The 23,835-nt window shown below is 49.1% G+C and overlaps 1 protein-coding gene across 2 annotated transcripts in view; it reads left to right on the top strand.

The window, feature by feature from the left end:
- Nucleotides 1-23,835, top strand: part of TG (thyroglobulin) — a 244,126-nt gene that overhangs the window by 69,704 nt on the left and 150,587 nt on the right. For both annotated transcript variants that reach the window (XM_032609643.1, XM_032609642.1), the window contains 4 exons: nt 4,638-4,829; nt 10,065-10,229; nt 17,458-17,523; nt 19,563-19,643. In XM_032609643.1, the coding sequence (XP_032465534.1) occupies nt 4,638-4,829; nt 10,065-10,229; nt 17,458-17,523; nt 19,563-19,643 (504 nt within the window). The remainder of the gene's footprint in view (nt 1-4,637; nt 4,830-10,064; nt 10,230-17,457; nt 17,524-19,562; nt 19,644-23,835) is intronic.

Raw genomic sequence — 23,835 nt, forward strand, 5'->3', positions numbered from 1 at the left:
GTCAGGGTAAGGCCAAGATTTTGCCTATCAAATAACCTCTCAGGGACGCCAAAGCAGCTGGTCCCTGGACTGCACTTTGAGTAGCGAAGCCGTCTCGTGTTTTATAGTTTACAGCTCACTTCCCCAGACACCTTTCATCCCACCCTCATGGAGATTCTTGAAGGAAGGTGAAAATGGAATCATAATCCCTGTTTTACAGATGAGAAAACTGAGGCTCAGAGAGATTAAGAGTGTTGCACAAGGTCATATTGCTAGTAAATTGGGGATCTGGGTTTGAATCTAAGTGCGTCTGATTCCCCTACACGGCCTCACAGAGGGGGTCAGGGAGATACTTTTGGTCGCTGTAACGAAGCAGTGGGTCTTTCCCAAGAATCCTACAGCCTGCACGACTCTGCCCTATCCATCAGGGCCAAGAGAGGGGACAGCAGTGCAGGGTCCTGAGCCCTGGCCCGCGACTACGCTCTGCCGTGAGCTATGATGCCCTTTCTAGTCACCGCTCTCCCAGCCTCGCTTCCTGTGGTTAAGGGTGAGGGGGGCTGGAGCCCACCTGGGGGGTTGACCCCAGCTCTGCCACCACGAGCTGTGTGTGACGGTGGACAAGTTCCTTGACATTGTAGGCTGCTGTGATTCCGTGAGTCAAATAGGAGTCGCAGGTGAACTGAGGTTGTTGGGGGGTGGGAATGAGGATGCTTTCAGAATGATGCAATGCTTTTAAAACAGTGTGTGGCGTGTGGTAAAGAGCCAGAGGAGGGCTTCTACGATCCTTGTCACTCTTGCTAACAGTTTCCCGATGACCCGAGGCAATGGCTGTGGACCGGAAGATAGGCCAGGGGACCTGGGACCTGAGCGAGGACTGGGGTGGGGGTGGGGCGTTGGAATGAAGGTGGCAGGCATGTCACTTCCTTAGGTCTGAAGCTCCGGGCAGGCAGCCTGCTCCCAGCAGCTTCAGAATTGCGCTGCGAGCAGCTGGCGATGGAGATGGAGAGGATGCCTTGGACCAGGGCCAGGGCCTCGACCGACCTCGGTAGCAGGCTCAGCCCACGGCAGGGACAAGCGTCTGTGTACTTTTGTCTCTGGTCCTTCTTTCGCCTAATACCTCCATCCTGTCTGAAATGAGAGCTCCCCTGGGAGAATGGAGTCCAGCAGAGCTGGGTTTTCTCTGATCTCTGGCCAGGTTTTAGAATTTCTGCCCGTGTTTATTCCAATTATTTTTACTACCCATTTTGAAAAATGACAGAGCACAGAGATTATTTTCTGAAAAGGAAAAACAAAACAAGTAACCCCTCTCAAAAATGTTCTTTAAAACCCTACTTTGGCCTTTTATCATATTTTTTAAAAAAGGCAATTGTATTTCTTTTTAAGTGTTTGTTATTTTTTTCTCCTCCTTGTCTCCTGAAAGTTTATACTTTGGGGGAAAATTGCAAGGGAAATTGTGAAGCTTCTTTGCTGCCAAGCTAAATCAAGGGCAGAAATGTTTTTTGCCTTTTTTTGTTTTGTTTTGCCTTTTTTTGGTTTTGTTTTGTTTTGCCTTTTATATTTTCAAGCAGAAAATGCACAGACCCAGCCATTCTGGGTTCTGTTGTAATGAAAAGAGAAGGGAGGTAAACTGGATCTGGCTTTAGACTCCCCCGCTCCCAATGTACTCGTTCTATCTTTGATCAGGAACAACTTCTTTATTTTACTTTCTGTAAAGTGGCAATAAAGTGGCACAGCTGAGCAGAAAAGGACACAGTTTCTGAAAGTCTCCTGCACAGTCCATGGCACCCAGTAGGTAGTCAGCATGTCCCTCCACATGCCTGCACTTAAGTGACCTGGAAGATGGGACAGCTTGGTCCATCCTCCAGGGCCGTCCTCTGTCCATACCCACTTAAGGTCCGTGGCCTGGACTGTGGAGGAGGAGCCATGTGATTTTTCAGTATCAAAGGAAGTCAGGACCTGAAGGTTCCTTGGAGATTATCTAGCCCTCATGTCACAGGTGAAGCCTAGAAACAGGAAGCATCTTGTCCCACTGCATCCAGGTGGACCAAGGACTGTAGGCCCGACCTCCCCCAACTAGGGAACATCTCCCAGACCTGCTCCATTGTCTAGGACCCCACCACCGTGTGGGTGAGCCCAGCACTGCACGCCCCATACATGTTTACTGAGTGCCCGTGGAAGGATACACACTTTGCAGGTGCTGTGGATGCCGCTGTGATCGAAACAGACAGAATCCCTGATTGATGGAGGAACTGGTCCAGCAATAAAAGCACTTCAAGAGGGTGATAAGTGCTTTGATGAAAATGAAACAGGACTTTGGGGTAAAGACGGACGTGGGCTACCTAGAAGAGCCAAATTCATGGAGAAGAAAGTGGAACAGTAGTTACTCAGGGCTGGGGGAGCGGGGAGTGGGGAGTTAGTATTTGACGGGGACAGAGTTTCAGTTGGGAGGATGAAAAGTTCTGGAGGTGGATGGGGTGATGGTGCACGATATCATGAATGTTCTTAACGCCACTGAACTATACACTTAAAACGGTTAAAGTGGTAAATTGTTTGTTATGTATATTTTATGACAATTTAAAAAGGAAAAGAAAAATGAACATGAGCTGCTTTGGGTGCTCAGAGAAGGAACTTCAGAGAAGGGAATGTCGGAACTAAGGATGAGAAGGAGCCCACCATGCCCAGATCTCAGGGCAGGCGGTCCTCTGTGCAGGCTGTGGGAGGATGCCCAGTGAGCTGAGACGCGGCCCTACCATCCAGGGCAGCACTGTGCAGTAGAACTTTCCGCAGGGATGGAAATGCTCAGTAAATCTCTGCTGTCCAAAATGACAGCCAGTAGCCACAGGTAGCCACTGAGCACTTGGAATGTGGCTATGGCAGCATGAACTCTGACGAACTGAAATTGATCTTCGAGTAGGCACACATGGCTTGTGACTCCTGCTTGTGAGAGCGGGGACTGTGTCCGGGGAATCACAGCTGGTGGGGCAGCAGTAGCTGTCTCAAGTGGCTTAACTGTAGCGTGAAGGATGACAGAGCCTTGGTAGAGGCACAGACAGAATGTAAGAGAGATCAAGGGAGGGAGATGAATTCTAACCGTATAAAGCTGGGAGATGGGCCCTTTAAGTCAAGCTGGGCTTTAGCGAAGGGTGGGCGGGGGCTTGGCCTGGCAGAGTTAGAGGACAGTCAGGCAGAGGGGGGCTGCGTGAGCGAAGGCTTGGAGGAAGAAGATGCTGGCTTTTTGGAGACCTGTAATGTATCTGCTGAGCATCAGCTAAGGGCCAAGCTCATGGTTCAGCCGTTTAATGTCCAGTCTATTGTTTCATCTGCTCAGCATCTGTGAGGATTATATACCATCCTCGCCGGTTACAAAAGGGAAAGCTGAGGCTCAGAGGACCTAAGAACTCACTTGCCAGGGGTGCTGCGGGGATTCGCACTCGGGTCCACCTGGTTCTGAAGCTTGCACTCTTGCTCCCACGCTGTAAGGTCTCCACCACCTTTAGGTGCATGTGTTGGTTAAGACCTGGTGACCTGTCAGGCCACTGGGAAGTCAGGGTGGCCAGGAGCACAGGCTCTGGTGTTCTTTCTGCCACCAGCAGCCGTGTGAACCTAGGCCAGACTGTTTACTCGTTAAGGTTCCCTTTCCTCAAGTGCAAAATGGACATAATAATAGAACAGACATGTTGGCTATAGTGAAATATATATATCTGAAAAAACCTCATATTTGCAAAATCATGCTCTAAAAATAACTGGGCTTTTATGGGAAAACGAGACTCAGGGACAGGCAAAACTCAAACCATGCCACTTCTGGCCAGAGGACTGACAAAAACAATAACAATCCTATTTAAAATGCTAGCAAAACTTTAAAAAGAGACATATTGAATCCATCACAAAGACATGCTACAGTAAATGTGAAGGGCCTGTAGCTTGATGGGGGAGGGGAAGGCCTGAAGAGGTTGAGGCGCACAGATGCACGAAGAGAAGGGAAAATGGCAGTCCTCACTCTGAAGACAGAGCCGCTGGCCGGTCTGAGGCAAGAGGAAGTCCGTGGGCTGATGGGCATCACGTGGTCCTGTGTTTCTGCAGCTTGCTGCCTTCAGCTGCTTGTGTATGTGCTGCATTCACCCGTAGCCGGATGACACAAGGCAGCGACAAGCTGGGGACACTGCAGATCAACCAATGCAACCTCAGCATTGCAGCGGCCGAGCTGCCTGTGCACCCCGTGTTCAAACCACTTTGCCTTACAGAAACACACGTGACAGCAGAGTGGTCCGAACCGAACTCAAGGGCAGTGAACATTACATGAGGCCGTCTAGGTAAAGCACGTGACCTGGTGTCTGTGTGTATAGTTAGAGCTCAATAAATATTTGCTGGTAATAATAAAAACCATAATAAATGCCATTTCTCCACACCTCCCCTTCAGACCCTCAAAGGTGTGGTGGGTGTTTGTCTAGGTCTGCTGGTTTGGGGCCATGGCTTTGGTGGGCTCCATTGCTCTGCACACACGGGAGGCCCAGGATTTTCATGGCACAGAGAGCATCTTGGTGCACCGCACCCTGTACCTGGTGTGGTCAGAGGGCCCACTGTCATGTGACCAGCACGCTCTGCTCAACTCTGCATTGTTTTGAGATCTTAAAAAAATTTTTTTTCTACCTTTTCCCCAGGCCAAGAATTCACCATGACAGGTCAGAAAAGCTTTGAACAGACTGGTTTCCAAAATGTGCTCTCTGGAATGTACAGCCCCGTCACCTTCTCAGCATCAGGAGCCAGTCTGACCGAAGTCCATCTCTTCTGTCTTCTTGCCTGTGACCGTGATTCCTGTTGCGATGGCTTCATCCTCACGCAGGTCCAAGGAGGTAATATGACAGTGAGGGCTGGAACTTCCCTTTTCCACGACCTGTGGTCTACAAAGTTTGGGGAAGGCGCGGGATTGCAGAAGACAGGATCCACAACACGGAGAATGCCTGGGGAAGCGGCCACACTCACTTAGAAAGTGATATTCACAAAATTAGGGACTATCACGGCCCTTCCAACAGGTCACATACTATGTTGGCCACTTTGCGTTTGAATACCACGTTTTTCCTTAGTGCTGCCTTCAGAGGAGGTATTTCGAGCTCCATTTTCACAAACCAAGAAACTGAGGCTCAGAGAATTCAACTAGCTGCTCCTAATCACCCTGCTCATGACACAGTCACGAGTGATGGAGCTGAGATTTGAGCCCAGGTGTATCTTCAACAGCATCTCACTGCCGCCTCTGAAGCCTGGACCCACCACATTTGGTTGAAAACTGTTAGTTCATTCCCATCACCCATGATCGTTCATTCAGTGATTGATTATTTATTGAGTGCCTACTGTATACCAGGTCATGTGACCCATAGGGCTGGAATTTTCAATTGTCTCTCAACAGTGGGAATAGACTTCTGTTTACAGAAATAAATCCGTGTCCTTGGCTACGTAGCCTCGTGGTTGCTGAGAAGGGGCTTAGGTCAGACGGACCTGGGTTCTAGTCATCACTCTGTAACTATCTCACTTTTCTTGAACAAATTGCTTAAACTAAGTTGTAGGTCCCTTATCCATGAAAGAGAGATAATGATAATTCCTATTTGACTATTCGTTATAAAGATACTGGGTGCAAAATGCTGGACTTGAGCTTGGCTCCTGGTATGCTATTAATTTAGTGACAGAGGGACTTCCCTGTGACCAACTGCATGATTGGCAGCTTCAGCTAATGGAGAATTCTGAAGATTAAAAAATATATGAAGTAGTCTTATATATCTTTTTATGACCCTCACTTCCAGTCAGCTATAAACCTTAAGTGATCACCATACCTGTGAAATCCAATGTTCCAGGTATTGGGAATCTATAAAAGGAGCTTAGAATGCGGTCGGGGAGGTGAAGGTACCGTGAAGGACCATAACCTTCACTCCCTCATCTGTGCTGTCATCCAGGCACGTATGGAGCTCCGCTGTGCACCAGGCTTGATACACAAGGCGACACAAGTGTCTGAGGCCGTAGGAGGCTTGAGTGTAGAGGAGGGAGATGTCAAGGGGGCTTGGTGGTCAGGGAGAGCCTTCTGGAAGAGGAGAGACTTGATCCAGGCTTTGCGGGATGGGTAATGTTTTGTTGGTAAGAGAAGAGAGAGAGTCTGGTCAGAGTGGGTATTCCTGGGAGCTGAGCTCAGTCGGGGAGACCACGTATTCTGGGGAACATCATCTATGACACTAGACTTACCGGTCCACAGACCCAAGGCTATGATCAATTCCAGCATCTGTACATCATTGCCTCCAGACTCAGAAGTAGATACTTTTGGCTGTCTAGCTTGGTCACCTGGTGGGACAGTTGTATGGTGAGTGATAGAAGATATCGGATGTCAGATTTGGTGATGGGAAAGGGAGATTTGGGAAGGTCCATATGGAGTGGGTATATGCTAAGTATGAAGTGGCTTTAAGACATTCACAAAATGTGGACTGAGCTTTTGGATACAAAGATGCAGAGCTCAGAGAGGGAGTCTGGGTGGGAGATGGAAATGTGTGAACAGCCAGCGTTGAGGTAGTAGCAGAGGTGTGGGTACGGATGGATTTCCTAGGAAGGGGGTGCTGGGTGAGAAGATGCAGGAGGGTGGGACTGATCCCTGGGGAATATCTACATAACTGATGAAGAATCTGCATAGAAGACAGAGAGGAGGAGACCCAGGAGAGCAGCAGGTCATAGAAACCAGACTGGAGACGGTTGAAAGCTGAAGGAAGTTGTCAACAGTTTTGAATGCTGCTGGGTGTTCAGACAAGGTGACTCCTGCAAAATGCTGAGGTCAGCTCGCAGTGGTCAGCAGAGGCTACAGTGAGAATGTTTTGTTGGAGGTCAAAGGAGCCCCGGCAGGAATGTGGATTGAAGTAGGTTGAGTCCTAGAATTCCTTCTAGGTTTAATGCCTTGTGGTTATGTGATGCGCATTCACGTCAGTGTTTAGATGAGCAAAAGAAATAGACATTGTACACACACGTATACACAGGCACACGCACACAGGCACACCTCATTTTATTGTACTTTATCGTGCTTCGTAGATGCTGCGTGTTTTTACAAATTGAAGGTTTGTGGCAACCCTGCGCCGAGCAAGTCTATCGCGCCATTTTTCCAGTGGCGTTTGCTCGTTTCGTGTCTCTGTGTCACATTTTGGTAACTCTCAAAATTTGTCAAACCCTTTCATTATTATTACATTTGTCATGGTGATCTGTGATCAGTGATCTTTGACGTTACTGTTGTAGAAAAGATTACGACTCGCTGAAGGCTCAGATGCTGGTTAGCATATTTTAGCAACAAGGCACTTTTAAAGTAAGGTATGTACTTGGTTTCTTTAGACGTAATGCTATTGCACCCTTAGTAGACTACAGTGTAGTGTGAACATAACTTTTATAGGTCCTGGGAGACCCAAAATTCCACGTGACTCACTTTCTTGCAACTTGTGCTTTATTGTGGTGGCCTGGAACCAGACCTGCGACTGCTCTGAGGTGTGTCTGTATATGTCTTCTTGATGTGTGCCTATATTTAGAAACACTGCAATTCAAATCCAGGGTGCTTTCTGCCTTCTTTAATCTTAATGTCTTTTCTGAGGATACCACAATTTCCCCAGATGTTCGATTACTCACCAGACCACAAGATTTTTCAAATTGGAAAGGTTGACTTCATTTTCCTTAGGATCATCTATGGAGTAATTACTTTGTTCTGGGGAGCAGTAAAGCCCACACAATCCTTTTTTCCATGACATTTCTGGCTAGCAGTTTGCCTGTCTTTCCCTCCCGGTGTAACCCGTGATCCGTGAATTCTGTTGATCTGAACAGTCACCTCGCAATGCTGCAAGTTAAGCTTTTCTTTGAGACACACATCAAACATCAGGCAGATGTTTTTCCCAGTCTCGTCTGATGGGCAGTCCTGGAATTTTAACTTGTGAAGCTTTGGCTGGATCTGCTGATGACCAGGAACAGAATCCCGCTACATGCTTTTACTGCAGTCTGGAAGGGCCTTTAATTTCTGGTAGAGTCCCCCTCCTCCCCGCCCCCTCCTCCCCTGCAGGACTCCAGCCCCTCCGACCTCCAACCCTGAAATGGCTTTGTTTCCACTGATAATTATTAGTGAAAATCCATGAGACTTCTGGACCTACATTTCATGAGCCTACTTGTAACACAACAAGGAGTCGAGGCAACTTGGAAATGGGGTTCAGTGGCACTTGTGTGGCCTGAGGCTCCAGGGAGCGTAATTGAAGCTGGCTCACGTGATCAGCAAAGTGATTTCAAATCTCCAGCTGGCGCCCACCTCTCAGACACCCGGAGTTCTCATCGACACTTGAGCGTTAGTTAAAGAAGAAAGCTGCCTGCGTTTCTCTTCCCAGGTCTGAGAGCCGGAGGAAAAACGTGCCCCACCTCTTGTTTAAGTCCATGATTCTTTCTTTGGCTTCGGAGAGGGGCAGCTGCAGAGCTCAGGCTTCCTCTGGGCTCTCGGCAGGCGCTTTCGCACCCCTGCTGCCCTGTGCTCGGCTCCGGCTCTGGGTCCGGCCAGGCCGGGCGAGGCACTCACTGCCCTCTGGTCCTTCCTCTAGTTCTGTGCAGTCACTCAAACAGCCCCATCTGTGAAGTGAAGTGGCCTCACCAGCTCAGGGATTCTGGGACCCGGCTGTGCGCTAGGATCACCTGTGGTGCTGTTCACAGGACTAATTCCCAAATGCCACCCTTGCGACCTGTCAAGTCGGAACCTCTGTAGTTGGTGCCCAGGAACAAGCACTTTCAAAACTCTCTCTGTGATTTTGATATAATCGGTCTAAACACCCTGGTTTGAGAACCACCGAGTTAGTGGGTCTCTCAGGTAACTTTTTACCACAGAGATGCCGCTGGCGATAATGATGACGATTAGTTTTAACTACTCAGGTTAAAGGTGGGACAGGAGAGAACAAAATGTCAAATTCATAAGCCAGGCATCCGTGAGTCACCTACATTGGGGAAATTTTGGTGCAAGAAGTTTGAAACTTATCTGGATTTGGACATAAGTTAGGATAAAGAAGGGAGTGGGAGCTGCGGGGTGGTATGTTTCCTTTTTCTTTTCTTTTCTTCTTTTCCCCCAGGGGAATCTGAGCAACTATACTACCTAGCAGGGTTATGTATCCAAACAAGACATAAAGTATTTAGTTTCTAGAGCTCAGTAAATTCGGGCAATGTACTTATATGAAGCTCAGTTTCCTCATCCGTGAGATGGAGAAAATAATGTCAATAAGAATTAAGGAGATTAATATACTTAAAGCACTTATCATAGTGGATGGCACATCACAGGCATCCAAAACATTTGAGCTACTTGTATTTACCAAACTAAAATCCCTATCAAATTCAGTTAGCGTGGGGGTAGGATTTTCTGCTACTGAATAAATTCATAACATTAGGGTAGCTTTTTTAAAATTCAGAGTTAGAAGATATATTCAAGACAAAATAGTCCAACGCCTTCCAATTACCAAATCTAGTAATGGATTTCTCTCTATGCATCCCGGGGATATGGGCACACAGCCTTGGCTTGGTTACATCCAGAGACAAGGAGCTCATTTCCTAACAGGGAAGCTTGTGCCATGGGTGTATAGCGCTTGGCTTTTAATAGTTCCTTACTTTGAATCTAAATACTGCTTCCTGAGCTCCTTCAAGATTGATCTCCTGTGTGTGTGTGTGTGTGTGTGTGTGTGTGTGTCTACGAGAATGAGAGACAGAGAGAGCTGTTTATTTCCTTGAAGCCTCAAAAAGATGGAAAATGGAGACAGAGGATTCTGGCAGTAAGACCCCTGGTGGTATCAGAGGTGTCATTGCTGCTGTCCCCATGAAGAAGGGCTCTCATGGAGGAGGAGGTGGTGTCCCTCCTCTCAGGAATTTTCCAGTAAGACAACTGCGGGATGATTGGGGAAGGATAACCCAAATTAAAACCAGGCTCCTGATCTCCGGTGTCCACTCCCGAGGAGTTGTTGCCCGCCCACAGCCTACAAGCCTCTCAGGGCACAGACGCGTGTCTCTAAAGGGGCTCTGCTTGGTCCCCATCACACTGACCTCTCTCCCTTCTCATGACTCTGTAGGTTCCATCATCTGTGGGTTGCTGAGCTCTCCCGATGTCCTGCTTTGCCATGTCAGAGACTGGAGGGACCCTTCGGAAGCTCAGGCTAAAGCTGCGTGTCCTGGGGTGACGTATGAGCAAGACAGCCGCCAGGCGACGCTGCGTCTGGGAGGCCAGGAGTTCAAGAGTAAGCCTCTGCCTTCTGCATGTGTGCGTTCCTTCACAATGAGCTGTCCTCACCAGCAAGGTCTGCTCCTTTGCTGTGAGCCCTCTCCATACCCTGAGGTGTTTATCCTTCTGAAAAGAAACTGTACCCAAGAGGGGCAGAAAAAACAACCAGAGCATCTCAGCAGCGCTCCACGGGAAGCGTGACATAGCTCTGGGGCCGCAGGTTGGCTGTGGGGAGGCTGGCTCAGCAGGGCAGCTGCACTGACCTTGGCCGGGCTCTTTCACGTGTCTCGGGGGTCACTTGGTGGTTGAGCGCTCTTGTCTGGACTTGGCCAGGGTGGCCTGGCCCTACTTCATGTGCCTCTTCTTCTGGATGAGCACATTCTCCTATGGGCAGAATCAGGAAAGAACAAGGGAAACAAGCCAGGCCGTTGAAGGTTGAGGCTTGGAACTGTCCCTGTCACCACTGCCTCACTGCACTGGCCCGGCCAGTGCAGTGGAAGTCAGGAGTGGGGAAACATACTCCATCCTTTAGTGGCAGGAACTGCAAAGTCCAGTGTAAAATGTGTGACTACAAGGTGGGGGGAAGAACTGGGGCCAAAGATGCGGTCTGTCCCCCAGGGCTATCTCCCTGGGTGTATTTCCCCTCTGTCAGTCAAGGAATTCCAGGAGGTAACCACAGCACTGCCCATCCTAGATACAGGGGCCCAAGGAGCTTTTGGCCCCCGACAGGGGCTCCACTGATAGAAATAACCATTGAGCTTGTTCCTTTCCCTTTTTTCTTTCAGAAGCTCTTCCAACATTTTCCATAAGCGTATAAGCACTGGATCTAGAGATCACCCCTGAGATCATCTGCCCCACTCCTCATTTTACAGGGAGGGGCCTTAGCACCCGAGGCCCCGGCAGCCAGTCAGCTGTCTCTCTGCCTCCTCCAGCCCTGGCCTCTGCTGCCTCTCAGCAGACCTCCACCAGGGAGGAGTGGAGACTGCTCTGTCCTGAGCCAGGGATCACCACGCCAGGGCTACTCAGTGTGGTCGGGACCAGCAGGCTTAGCATCACCAGATGATCATGAGAAATACAGATTCTCAGCCCTCTCCCCGGACCCCAGGGAGGCCCCAGCAATCTGTTCTAACAGGCTGTCTGGATAATGCCATGCCCGCTAAGTTTGAGAAGCACTGAGTAGGTGACCTGGAAGTTTCCCTCCGACCTGGAGAGTCTGAGTTTTCAGCGTGAACGGGGCCCGGCTGCTCACTTACCTCTTCCGGACCCAGTGTGCAGTTGGCGGCAGCCTGGCTCCATCTTGTCTCCTCTCTGCTCTATTTATCTGCCAGCCTGTGAACTCAGAACTTGACCCCATGGTTCCAGTCCACCCTCTGAGTTGAGAGGGGTGAAAGCATGAGCTGGTGTCAGCCAGATAGAGGAGAGGAGGGGACTGGGCAGAGGTCAAGGGAGCCGTGAGATGCCCTGGAAGGTGGTCCTCTAAGGGCTGGCAGAGACCATGTCTTTTCTCCCGGAGAAGTTTCCATGCTTCTCAGTGTACTGCAGCCCTTGGGGTTCTAATGGCAGAGAGCTCAATGTCAACTCCTCCCAAAGCCCTCCCTGACTACCCCTGCAGGGCTTATTGCTTCCTCCTCTGCAGAGCTTCGTGCATGCTCCATGCATTGCTCTGTTAGACAGTGCAGTGGGCAGTGCACCTAAACCCAGCCTTTGCCTGGCTGCTTCTCTCCCTGGCCCAGCTTAGAGTTTGCCCCCTGGTGTTGAATCCCACCTTTGGACACCAGCTGTGTGACCTTGAGCAAGCCAGTAAATACCTTCAGGCCTGATTGCTAATGGAGCAATGACAGTTTCCCTCTCACTGGGTTGTGAAGATGAAAGGAGAGGGTAAACAATAGCAATGGTGATGGAAACGTCTTCCGTGGTGCTCGCTAGGAGCCAGGTCCTGCTCCAAGGTCCTGGCCTGTTCTAACGCGTGAATCCTCAGCACAGTGCTCTAAGGGAGGTACTACTGGGACTCCCCTGGTGGTCCAGTGGTGAAGACTCCCGCTTCTGCTGCAGGGGGCATGAGTTCCATCCCTGGTCGGGAAACTACAATCCTGCATGCTGCGTGGTGCAACCAAAAAGGAAATAAAGTTGAATTTAAAAAAGGGAGGTACTATTATCATTATCCCCATTTTACAGCTGAAGACACTGAGGCACACAGAAGTGGGGTTTTTCTAAGGTCTCAGAGCTTGCACGTAGAAGGGAGCTGAAACCAGGCATTCTGGCTCCACAGTGACTTTCTTAACTGCTTCCCTATATTGGCACTTACAGATGATACACGCATAGAACTTAGTATGGTATCTGACACATAGTATTAATATTAGGTGATTTTATTATCATTTAAAAATCTGTCATTTTTTGTTATATTTAAGAACTGGACTTACTATATAATATATAATAAGAACTGTGTCTTATTAATTTCTGGATTCACACCATGGAGCATAAAACCTGGCATAGAGAATATACATAGTATCTGTGGAATGCCTATTTACCAAAGCCTGGAAAAAATATTGCAGAATTTGTGGAATTCCATGAGGTTTAGTTTCTTTTGGGGTAAGTAAAATCAAATAGCTTATTTCTATGATGGATAGTAAACACATGGTATCCATTACTCTGAGAGGTAGCCCAGTGTGGAAACAAGCATTTGAAGAAAGACATATGATCCATTCATGGGCAATAAATCCAGAGTGAAATGCTTAATACAGAGTGTATGCTTGGTATGTGCCCAAGAAGTGAAGACTATGCCCTTGTCTGGCCTCCCTGAGGAGGAGGGATTACCGAAGACTTTTGAAGTTCTTTATATTTTTCGGTGCCCTCTGTGTATATATATATTTTGGGGTGCTGGCAAAGCTTTAAGAAGGGAACCCTTTGATGGGGATTACAGGCAGCCTGAGGCATATTCATGATGTTCCAGATTGAAGGTTGACTTGCACACAGACTGATCTGGAGGCCACCTCCAACTGGGAACAATAGGACCAGATCCTCCCTTCCCACAATAATACATCAGCCTTCAGTACAATTAACCCTTGAGAAAATAAACATGGGGGTTTAAATTCTTACTAGAGTGTGAAGAGCTGATAAGTACCTTTTCCTAATGGCAGATATTGATGGAGGGATACTGATGGAGGGAAAGAGGAGTGAGGATTCCAGGTATCCGAACAACTGAAGGAGACACTGTGGAGTGGATTGGTAGCACGTGGGAAGGGGATAGGGATAATAAAGAGGATTTCTAGCCCTCCCACGGTTGGTTGAGGGCCAGCCTCTTCCTTCCATTTTGCAAATGGTTAGATGGTCTTTAAAATACAGACTCTGGAATCAGACCCCAGGATTCAAATCCCAGTGTGAATGCTTACTAGTTATATGAGCTCTCTGTGTCTTGGTCTTTTCCAATTATAAAATGAGGATAATGGTGACTTCTGACGCCTGGGGAGATTGGGAGGATTATAGGAGGAAAGCATGTGAAGCACTTGGAATAGTGCTTGGAGCGAGGCGGGCACTCAGTAGATACTGGAGACCCTGGAGCAATGGTTGGCATTTAAAGTACTGCAGCTGAATCCTGCTTCCTCACCCATCCCCCAGTTCCGTGACCTTGTTCAGAGCACCTAACAACCCTGAGCCTCAGGGTCTTCATCTGTAAAATGGGGGCACACTTTTAAAATATATTACATAAGGCAGTGCTAACGTGCTCTACAGGCTGTAGTTTAAGGTATCGCTTTCCAAACCCCAAGTCCCTGGTCCCCCGGTTGCACATCCAGCAGAGGCACTCTGTAGGATGTCGGGTCTGGACATCCGTTCTCACTGTTCAGCTCACCGGTACGGCAAGGGTCTGCTTCAGCAGGTGGTTCATGGAGAATGAGTATTTTCTTATAAAATGTAAGTGAATTGATTGCCAGTTGTAGGAAATCACAACCCAGCGGAACACACTAAATTCAAATAGTAAGCGCGTCAGCATCCGTGCCACATTTTACAAAGCATTTTCACATCCATCAACTCAACTGATCCTTTTGACAATCTGGTGAGGCAGAGGCAATCTGAGGCAGAAGTATGAGGTTATATCACACGTTTGCTCATGGGGGTGAATTTTATAGCCGTGACGTGTCACACTTCAAGAAACTATCTCTGCATTATGTGCCATGGCTGGGGCTTCAACTCAAGCTTTGGAGACCGGAGCTGTCAGGGGCATCTCTCACTGTCTGCTGCAATGGCCCTGCATCTAATTTACCGGAAGCAGAAACGTGCTTCAGAGGTACCCTTGTATCACACCAGCAAATTAAGGAGTCTGGTAATTGAGAATTTTGCTCCCTGGACATCTCTCTGGGGCTGCTGTACTCCAGATATTAGGGAATGAAGGTCATCTACCAGCATATTCTACTTCAAGATTTTAAAGAGCTGTGGGGAGAAGGGAACAAAAGGTGCAGGAAAGGCAGCGGGTCACGTGTGCACTGCAGAGGTGAGCTGGGAGGGGCACAACAGCCATGGCGAGGGGAGTTGCTGAGCTAGCCCAGCTATCACTCGTCCTGACAAGCAGCTGGGTGTGAGGTGCCAGGCCAGGTAACAGACTACAGAGACAGGTAGAGTGGTTTCTGCTCTCAAGGAGCTCACAGGCTAGTTGGGGTGACAGATATGGACATTATTAAAGTATAGTGGGCCTCCTATTTGCTCATCTTATGGACTGATGAAGGACTGTGGGACGCAGAACCCCCTTTAGCACTTCTCTCCTCTTTTGTTAAGCCAGCCAACTCCATGGGAGTCGGGTAGACTTCTAATATTACCCAGAACAAACAAATACACCCCAAAACAAACAACCCCACAAATCACCCGGAAGCAGTCTTATCAGCACGTTTCACTGGCTGTGAGGTTTGTCTTCCTGTCACTGATTTCTGTTTAAGCTGGTGCCGGGTTGACGTGTGTCTCAGTAGAAGAGTCCACTCAGGGTCTGCCTCTCCCAAACTCCCAGTGTACATGTCAGCTGTGTTCAGCTGTTCGGTGTTGTCTGGATCATCTTCTTATTTCTAAGAAAAAAGGCTTGGGAAGCTCTGGGGCTGCACATGCCTCATTTCTGACAACACCTTGCAGTGCAGATGAATTAAAAAATAGGCAGACTGAACATCCCCTAGTGCCCACAGGGATTTAAAATTGGGTAGGAAAGACAGGCCTTGGAAGAAATACTCCTGAGTTTTTTCTACATCCCAAAGGCTTCCTGTTGTTGATTAATGGTGAGGCTCAGCCCGATGGCTGGCGTTCTCTTTATGGGAGTCTGTTTTGTATCAATGATTGTCACTACCTTGGGGTGCTGGGAGCTGAGTGGAGGAACTTACATGCATCTATAATGTTCATGGTCACCAAGGGCATCTGGAGTAGATGTATGATGGACACCTAGACACAGGATGCCTGTCTTAGTTCTTTACAGTAGCTGTCATTAGCAGGAAGCTAATGACAGAGCCTGAGACAAGGATTCAGAGCCTGAGACAAGGATTCAGGAGTGTAGTTTATATAGGAAGGGCAAGGAATATAAGTAATGACGTGATGGAAGTGATGATACAGAGAAGATAAAATGGCCTGTAAAAGATGGACTCTGGAACCTAGGTTTTCCAGTTTAGGGTCATGCCCACTCCCACGTCGTGGATTCAAACTACCCATACCACACGCCCCTCCCCCCCAACACCCCAGATGTAGCACGTGATCTCTGCAGAAGTGTCCTAAAGTCAATTAAGACTGCACAACACCCATCAACCCTCGAGAGTCAGGCTCCCTGCCAAAGCCCCACAGTTCTAAATGTGTGTGTGTTCCTACAGCCTTGATTACAGAGAGAGCAGATCACCTAAGGCAGCGTCTGCAGGCCTGTTTGTGCAGCAGGGGTATTTTAACTCAGTTACTGTGGAAGGCGTGGGACGATGTCTGGAAAGTCTAAACCATTAGCCAGGAAGAGGAGGGATGAGGTTTCCTTCTGTTCTGTGTATCTTCTCACCATCAACAATATCGAACTGGGGAAGTCTGGGGGAATGGAGCGCAGGATCAGAAGTCTGCATTAGGAAAACTCATTCGGTGGCCAGCCTTCTTGTGCTTGGGCAGATGAGGCTCTGCACTTACTTGGTGGGCTCTGAAAATCCTCGATTGCTTTGTTTTCCCTCTTCGTTTGTCTCTGCATTCGTTACGGTGCTGAACACTGGTTCTATGGCAGGGATAATAATAGGTGTGGGTGATATAAAGAGGAATAAGGCCCATTCTCAGCCCCTGGAAGCCCACAGTACATTCAAGGAGCTGGAAAATTATGGTCGAGCATGAGGTTGAAGACAGACATTCCCAGCCTCACAAATACCATCCCCATTTGCCAATGGGGCAAGACTCTCAGAGGACGTAAGTGACAAGGAAAATTAACACAGCTGTTGAGGCTTCTATGTGTTTGGTTCACTTAAGTGATTCTCAGTGTCACAGGATCCTGACCCCTCCCCACAGTAGTCCTTCTGGTGCTCTAAGAAAGACACGTGGGCTCTGGTTTTGGAGGATGGAGGGAACGAAAAGTGCCCACTGAACTGAGACGGTATCTTGACACTGTAAAATGAGGCAGGCAGCTCAAAATAATCAATGGGTCTATTTATTATAGGGTAACTTACTCACAGGGTGGGATGGGGATTGAGCATCAATGATCTGGAAGCATTAGTAGCTGCACTCTGCACTACTGAGGAGCCACTAGGACAGTTTTATAATTAACCTAGAGTATGGGGGTACGTGCTTGGAAACAGGACGTGCATTCCTAAGTGAAGATTTATGAATGGGTAACTAGTCTCATGGGTGCTGGGAATACATCAGCCAAGGTCTTCATCATTGTTTGGAGGCTACCAGAGCATAGAGGCCACCTGGACCTAACGATCATTAAACAATATCTATTAACTACAAAGCCCTTGATGACAGAGAAGTGATTTATGGCACAGTACGGCCCTAGGCAGGGTCAGTGGAAGGACAGAAAGGATTGTAGGGGCCCAAGATGGCATCAGTTATGCTAACATCCATAATTCTGGCCAGCTCTGGTTTTGTACCAGCAGCTGGAGGAAAGCTTCGAGAAGGTTTGGGGATGCGCCTTGTGTGGGAAACAGAGTTTCAGGCCCAGGAGGGGCCAGTGTCGAGGAGGTAAGGCAGTTATGATCATGGTGGGTCCCCAGTAGGAGCAAGCACACTCAAGCTCATACAAATAAACATCTTCTTTGCAGGTCTGACCCCCCTGAAAGGAAACCGGAGCACCTTTACCAGTTCCCAGCAGGTTTATCTCTGGAAAGGTAAGCTCTGTGGTGGGGGGGGCGGTGAGCAGACACTGATCACAGGAGACGGTCTGGACCCACTTCTCACTCACAGGGCACTCTGCTCCCCAGAGAGATGATGTAGAGATTTACTTTCCAAGTGAGTGCTCTGTGTGGATACAAGGGCCCCAACTCTCATCATAAGATAAGATACCAAAGTGTAAAACAAAAATGAAAAGTGTGGAAACCTAAGGAAGGATGAAGGAAGTAAGCACTGGTTCCTGTGAGATCAAGTTCATTGACCACAAGCTGCCCTTGTTAGTAGGATGGGAGCTCTGAGGCCACCGCAAACTACAGGAGGCATTTCTCCAGGGGGCCTCGGCCGCAGGCCCCTCCTTCCCCGAGGCTCGGTGAGGGACAGGACCCCAGGTGGGTGTGCCATGGGCTCCTGCTTAGAGCTGATGCTACCGTGGGTTCATGGGACAGGTTGGGCTCAGATGAAATGCATATTTGGCATCTCTTTTCTGCTTTGTTTGTTCTCCTTTGAATTTAATGAACATTGACCTAGTGCCTACTCAGAGCCAGGGACTGTGGAAAGCATGTACGATGAGTCTAACATGGTGAGAGAGATGAGTGAGGCACAGCCTTGACCTGGAAAGGGCCCCAGCCTCAGGAGGGAGCAGACAGGCAGGGATCCTAGGTGTCACGGTCCTAGGTGCTGGGTGAGAAGCATGAGGAAAGATCCCGGCCACTGTACCACTTCCCTCCTCTTCCCATGATCCCTCCTGACTGATCTCCAGTCCTCTAAGAGATAGGACTGGTGACCTGATTCTATGCCTGTGAAATAGTGTGAGAGAGCACAAACGGTGGGCTTAGAGTGACTGGGTAAGAATTCTGGTTCCTTTACTTCCCACCCGTGTGAGCTTGAACACATGGGTGACAAGGCAATAAAAATGGTCCTGGCCTCATAGAGTTGTGTGAGCATTGGCTCAGTAATTCCCATAATGTACTTAGTACAGTACCTTGTGCATCATGCATGCTAATTAATGTGAGTGATGGTGGATGATGAGCAGGAGAAGGAAGAAGAAGAAGAAAAGGAGAGGAGAGGAGAGGGGAGGAAAATGAAAGGAAGGTGCCCATCATCGTTTTCATTTTAAGGTGACATAATGAGATGATACACTTCTTTTCTCCTTTAGTAATACCCATATGGTACATGCGGGGGTTGATATTCTGTTCACTTTTCAGACAAAAAAAAAAAAAGAGACTTGGAGAGGTTAAGTGAGATGCCCACAGGAGCATCTCAGGAGATGGTCCTGGGGTGGGACCCAGACACTGGTTCCAAGTCCAGTGCTTTCTATTTATTAGAAATCTCTGTGTTGTACAGTATAGCCTTGTAGCTTAATGACTATAAATGGAGTATACCCTTTAAAAATTCTGAATCACTATATTGTACAACCTTGACATATAATACTGTACGTCAGTGATACTGCAATTTAAAAAAATTAAAATTCTGGCAAATGATTTGCTAGCTGGTGAAAAATTAAGGACTTGCTTCTCCCCAGGACATTTGCCCCACTAAACAGAAGCACCCAAAGACCTGCCTAAAACCTGGTTCCCCTGTCACGGAAGACCTGTTCCTGACTTGGGAATTTCATTTAATTTTTTCAACTTCCAATTCATCTACTTTCCACCTGCATGTTCTGGGATAAGTTATTTCAAGTCTGTGAGTCTCAGTTTTCTCAAGAGTAAAATGGAGGTCTTACTCCTTCCCTTCACAGGGGGTTGTAAAGACCAATATTTATAAGCATATTCTGTTAACTCTAAAAGACTTTACCAATGCTAGCAATCTCAATATCAAGGACAATAATAGTTCTCTGATGGAGAGGTTGGCTGACGTTCCACAAGAGGCCGAAGAATGCAGACCTGTGCCGCTGGATTTGTTCCAGACTGTATTGGGGCACCTGGCTGTGGACCATGAGTGTTTCCTACATTGTCATTACCATTTTGTTGACTAGAGGAATATCTCCCCTTTTCCTCCCCAGTATTAGAACAGCGATCCTTTTCTTTTTTTCTCCTAGATTCTGACATGGGGTCTCGGTCTGAGTCTATGGGGTGCAGACGAGCTGTGGAACCAAGGCCAGCATCTCCAGCAGAAACAGGTACCCACCCAAAACCTCTTAATATACTTGGTGTCCTGGCTGTGGAGACAGATGGTGATGCCGAGGGTCTGGTCGATGAGTGGGACCCATGAACACCACTGCATTCTGCAGCCATGGACCCCGTCTAAGCTTCTAATCCACTATCCATTTCGTTAATACGGACCGCTCCTCGGAGGGGCAATTGGCACAAAAAGTAAGGTGAAATGACTGCAAAGTCACCACTGCTGCTGAGAAAGAAAACAACCATAATAACAAATCCAGCAAAAGACTATTAAAGAGCAAAGTTCATCTGAAGGTGATCAGTGCCTTCGATTATGTCCACGCTGAAGAATGCAAGCAAAATGTTCATGTTCTGGAATTGTTTAATGGATGAGATGTCTGTGAGGGTCTTTTGAGAGAGAGTCATTTTATGCAGTAGAAGATGTAAATCCACAGCTTCCTAGGGGCAGAGTGTGTGTGGTGTCTGAGGCTTCTCCATCGCCCGAGGCTGCAGTTGTTTTTCCTTAGGTGGAGCTGAAAGTCCGGGTTGGGGGCAGAGGGAGAGGGAAAGAGAGCCAGATAGAGAGAGAGGGGAGGGGAGGAGGGGGTAGGGAGAGGGGAGGCAGGTCAGCCTGCAGCACGGTGGTGGGGGACAGCACACCAGAGGGGAGAAACACCACATTGCAGAGCAGAGAGACTAGGGCTGGGGCGGCTTTTGGCAACTCATTACGAACTGCATGGCCATGGGTACTTTGCTCACCTCCTATGAGCCTCGATTCCTGCTGTGTAGAACGTACCTTGCTTTCCACTTATCCTCTTATAGAGAACATACCTGGAAGACATCTGGCACATTGCCTGGTACATAATATCCCCAGATGCCCACACAGTGGTAGTTTCTTCCCTTTCCCATGGCTTTGGTGCAGATAAAAATGAGATCATGTTCATAAATCATTACAACTGGGGCTCATCCCATACTAGCTGCTTAGCAGTTATGAGTTCGCTCTGCGTCCATAGAGCTGAGGGCTCGAGGGCTGTGTCCTGATTCAGAGTGTGGCCCTCAGGTCAGTAGAGCAGGGTTCGAATCCCAGCCCTGTCTACATCTGCCTGTGCAACCCCGAGTCATCTTCTCTGAGCCTCAGTTTTCTCCTCTTTAAATGAGAGTAATAGCAGTCCCCATGAGACGGGATTAGAGGATGTAATTCTATAAGTTGCCGTGACACAGAGCAGGTGCTCAAAAACCGGTAGCTGTTATTATGTGGCAGTTGGGATTATGATCCTAGCACCGAGCCTGGCTCGTAGCAAGCCTTCCCGAAGGTTCTGTCCCCAGTCCATCTCTCTTCCTGTATTGCCTGTCGGACAGCAGATCCCAGCTGGGGATCGTGCTAGGGTCACGGTGCATATTCCCATCCAAATGCCTTAGCAGCTATGCCCTTCTGCACCTTCAGAGGTTTGTAGTGGCAGCTTCAGTCTTGCCAGCGAGCTGGGGGGAGTGGGGGAGTGGGCACCCTCACAGGAGCTGTCCCCTTCTTGTTCTCAGGTGCAAGCATTTAGCTGGGTCCCTCCTGCACAGAGACCTGGGCCCTCTCCTGTCCAATCTTTGCCTGCACTGGCAAATGGGCATATTGGTTGTGTGCTGGGAGCCTCCCAAGCCCATGGCTGCTGTTCAGGTTTCTCTGCTGCCACAGGGGCAGGGGGAGTGAGCTCACCAGGCAGGGGAGCAGCAGTGAGCCCGCTCCTCCTTGAGACTCCTGGGTGCCGGGCCCTGCCTCTGGTGCTTCAAATCCATCACCGCACAAACGTTGACAGCCCTGCTCATCGCTGTCATTCTTCCCATTTTACCAATGAGCAGTGCGGGGCTCAGAGTGCCTGGTAGCCCTCGCTTCAGCCGGTCCAGTGCTAAGAAAGCAGCCACGCTGGGATTCAAACCCTGGTCAGCTGACTCTAAGGCCCAGGTTCTTCTAGAACACAAGCTGCTCCCAGGTGCAGACAGCATGGACTTGAGAGCTGAGTCTTGGTGGCCCCTGGCAGACAGGGCAGACGGGTTCTGTTTGATTTGCAGAGTAGACTTCTGATTTTATTTAACGGAGCCAATATTTTTAAATTGGAAGATTTTATATAAAAATTCAGATTTCCAGCTTCTGTAGAGAAAAACAGAGGAAAAGCTCTAGCAGCGCGGACTTCAAATTTCTGCCTGGCGACCGCCCTCGAGCTGAGCTGAGCTGCCCCCGCCATGGGGTGTGGCTCTCCTGTTTGCCCCTACCCCCAGCACCCTACACCCCTGCAGGCCAGCCTGCCCTGGGACATTTACGTTCGTGATCCCCAACCTTAGCAGCGCCTCTGAGCGGTAGACAGAACGCTCACGGCCATGTAAATGTGAATGTTTTCCTGGTACTTGAGAATGTTCTGTAAAATCCGTCATTATCCACTGTGCCGGGCGCATCTACAAAGCTATCACATGATTCCCACAGGAAGGCCTGCCTCTCCTCCCCCACCGGAAGACCCTGGAGGGCTTCAGGGTGAATAGACAAAGCCCAGCTTGGGTTTCCCCTTCCCAGCTGATGACATTCCTGGACTTGAGGAGATAACGCTCCTGCAGGAGAAGCCCCGTTGATGGGCTCCCCTGCAGTGGGGTCACTTCCCTGGCCGGTGGTCCTCCGTGCTCCCCAGAAGGGCCTTTCCCAGTCACAGCACAGCGAGGAATGTTCCCCTTTCTGCTTCCAGTTACTCCGAGTGTCTCAGACACACACAGAAAAGCAGAGAACAACCTCCCAGCTGGCAGCCCCCTATTGGCCTCCTGGCCTTCAAGAGGATTGCAAAGTTTTGAGAGAACAAGTCGAAAATGGATTCTTCCTAATGCAGCATCAGGGATAAACTGAGAGGCTACAGTATCCATTCTTTCACCCAGCAGACATTTTTTGTGCACGTACTCGGTGCCCTCAGAAGTTCCCAGGCTGGTGAGAATTCCCATGTGCCAGCCACGGCGGGCCAGGGTCATGAGGGCTGCGATGGGGTGTCAGTGCAGAGGGATTGCAGGGAGGGAGGATGCTTGGCAGCCTCCAGCAGGTAACAGGGGCTTCTCAGAGGAGCCTGGAAGATCTGCCAGGCATTTCCAGAGAACACCTGGGTGAAGGAGTTCCAGGCAAGAGGGACAGCCTGTGCAGAGGCTCTGAGGACAAAGTGTGACTCCAGGATCTACAAGTGAGCCTCTAGGCTGGCTACGTTGTTTTTCCTTTCTTCCTCTGCTGTCTTAAGGGGTGGCATGTGGGCTCCTACCTATGCCAGGTATGGTTCATCAGGGAGACAGGCATGCAACCAGCCATGGTACAGTAGCATGGGAAGCAATAACCCAAAGGGCGGTGGCTGCACAGAGGAGGGGCTGGCGACACGGTTCCTGGGGTCTCTGTTTGCACTAAACTTCTGGCCCTGCCAGACCTCATACACTTTTATCCCCTTTGGTGGTAGTTGTTGGTGAGGAAACCCAGCCTTTGTGAGCCTGCTTTAAGTGGCCTGAAGAGTGGGCTTCTGAGAAGATGCTGCGGTCCAAGGCAACGAGGGGCATACGTGAGCTGTAGAGCCCCTCATTCCAGAGCCCCAAGCTAAGGGATGCTGTAAACCTGCCCCAGCTCATTCCATGATCCGCTTTTTGCCCCCAGTGAAAGCCCCTCTGGGAAGTCAGAGCCCTCATGAGGTGCAGAAATGTGCCCCTACTCCTGGGCTGGGGTGCTAGGTCCCTCAACGCTGGAGACCCTCTTTATAGAGCCACTGAACATCAGAGCAGGAGGGAGCAATGTTGGTCCTTGAAGCCCAGGAGGACTAGGCAGATGACGAGGAAGGGGGTAAAGGGCGAGTGAGCATGGACAGTAGTCCTGGGGCAGCAAGCAGTGAGGTGATGAGCTGGAATTACCAGTGTTCTGGGAGCAGAATAGCAATTAACTACACGATTAATGTAGTGTAATGTACATGCTTCTTGAGTGTGAGTTGAAGCAATCAGAGATGAAGCTCCAAATGCAGGTAGAGCCCGGACCAAGAAGAAAGCTTGGACTGCCATCCCGTGGGCAGTGGTGTACCCAAGAAGAGCCTTCAGCCAGAATCATGGCGTATGAAGACACAAAGAAAGATGGGGGTGGGGTGAGGTGGGAGATATGAAAGCTGGAACTTTCAAGTCTGGGGCTAAGCGGAGCTGAGAGCTGTCTTCACAGATGAAGGCTGCCAT

The sequence above is a fragment of the Phocoena sinus genome, chromosome 17 (genome assembly GCF_008692025.1).
Source record: "Phocoena sinus isolate mPhoSin1 chromosome 17, mPhoSin1.pri, whole genome shotgun sequence".
Lineage (NCBI taxonomy): Eukaryota > Metazoa > Chordata > Mammalia > Artiodactyla > Phocoenidae > Phocoena > Phocoena sinus.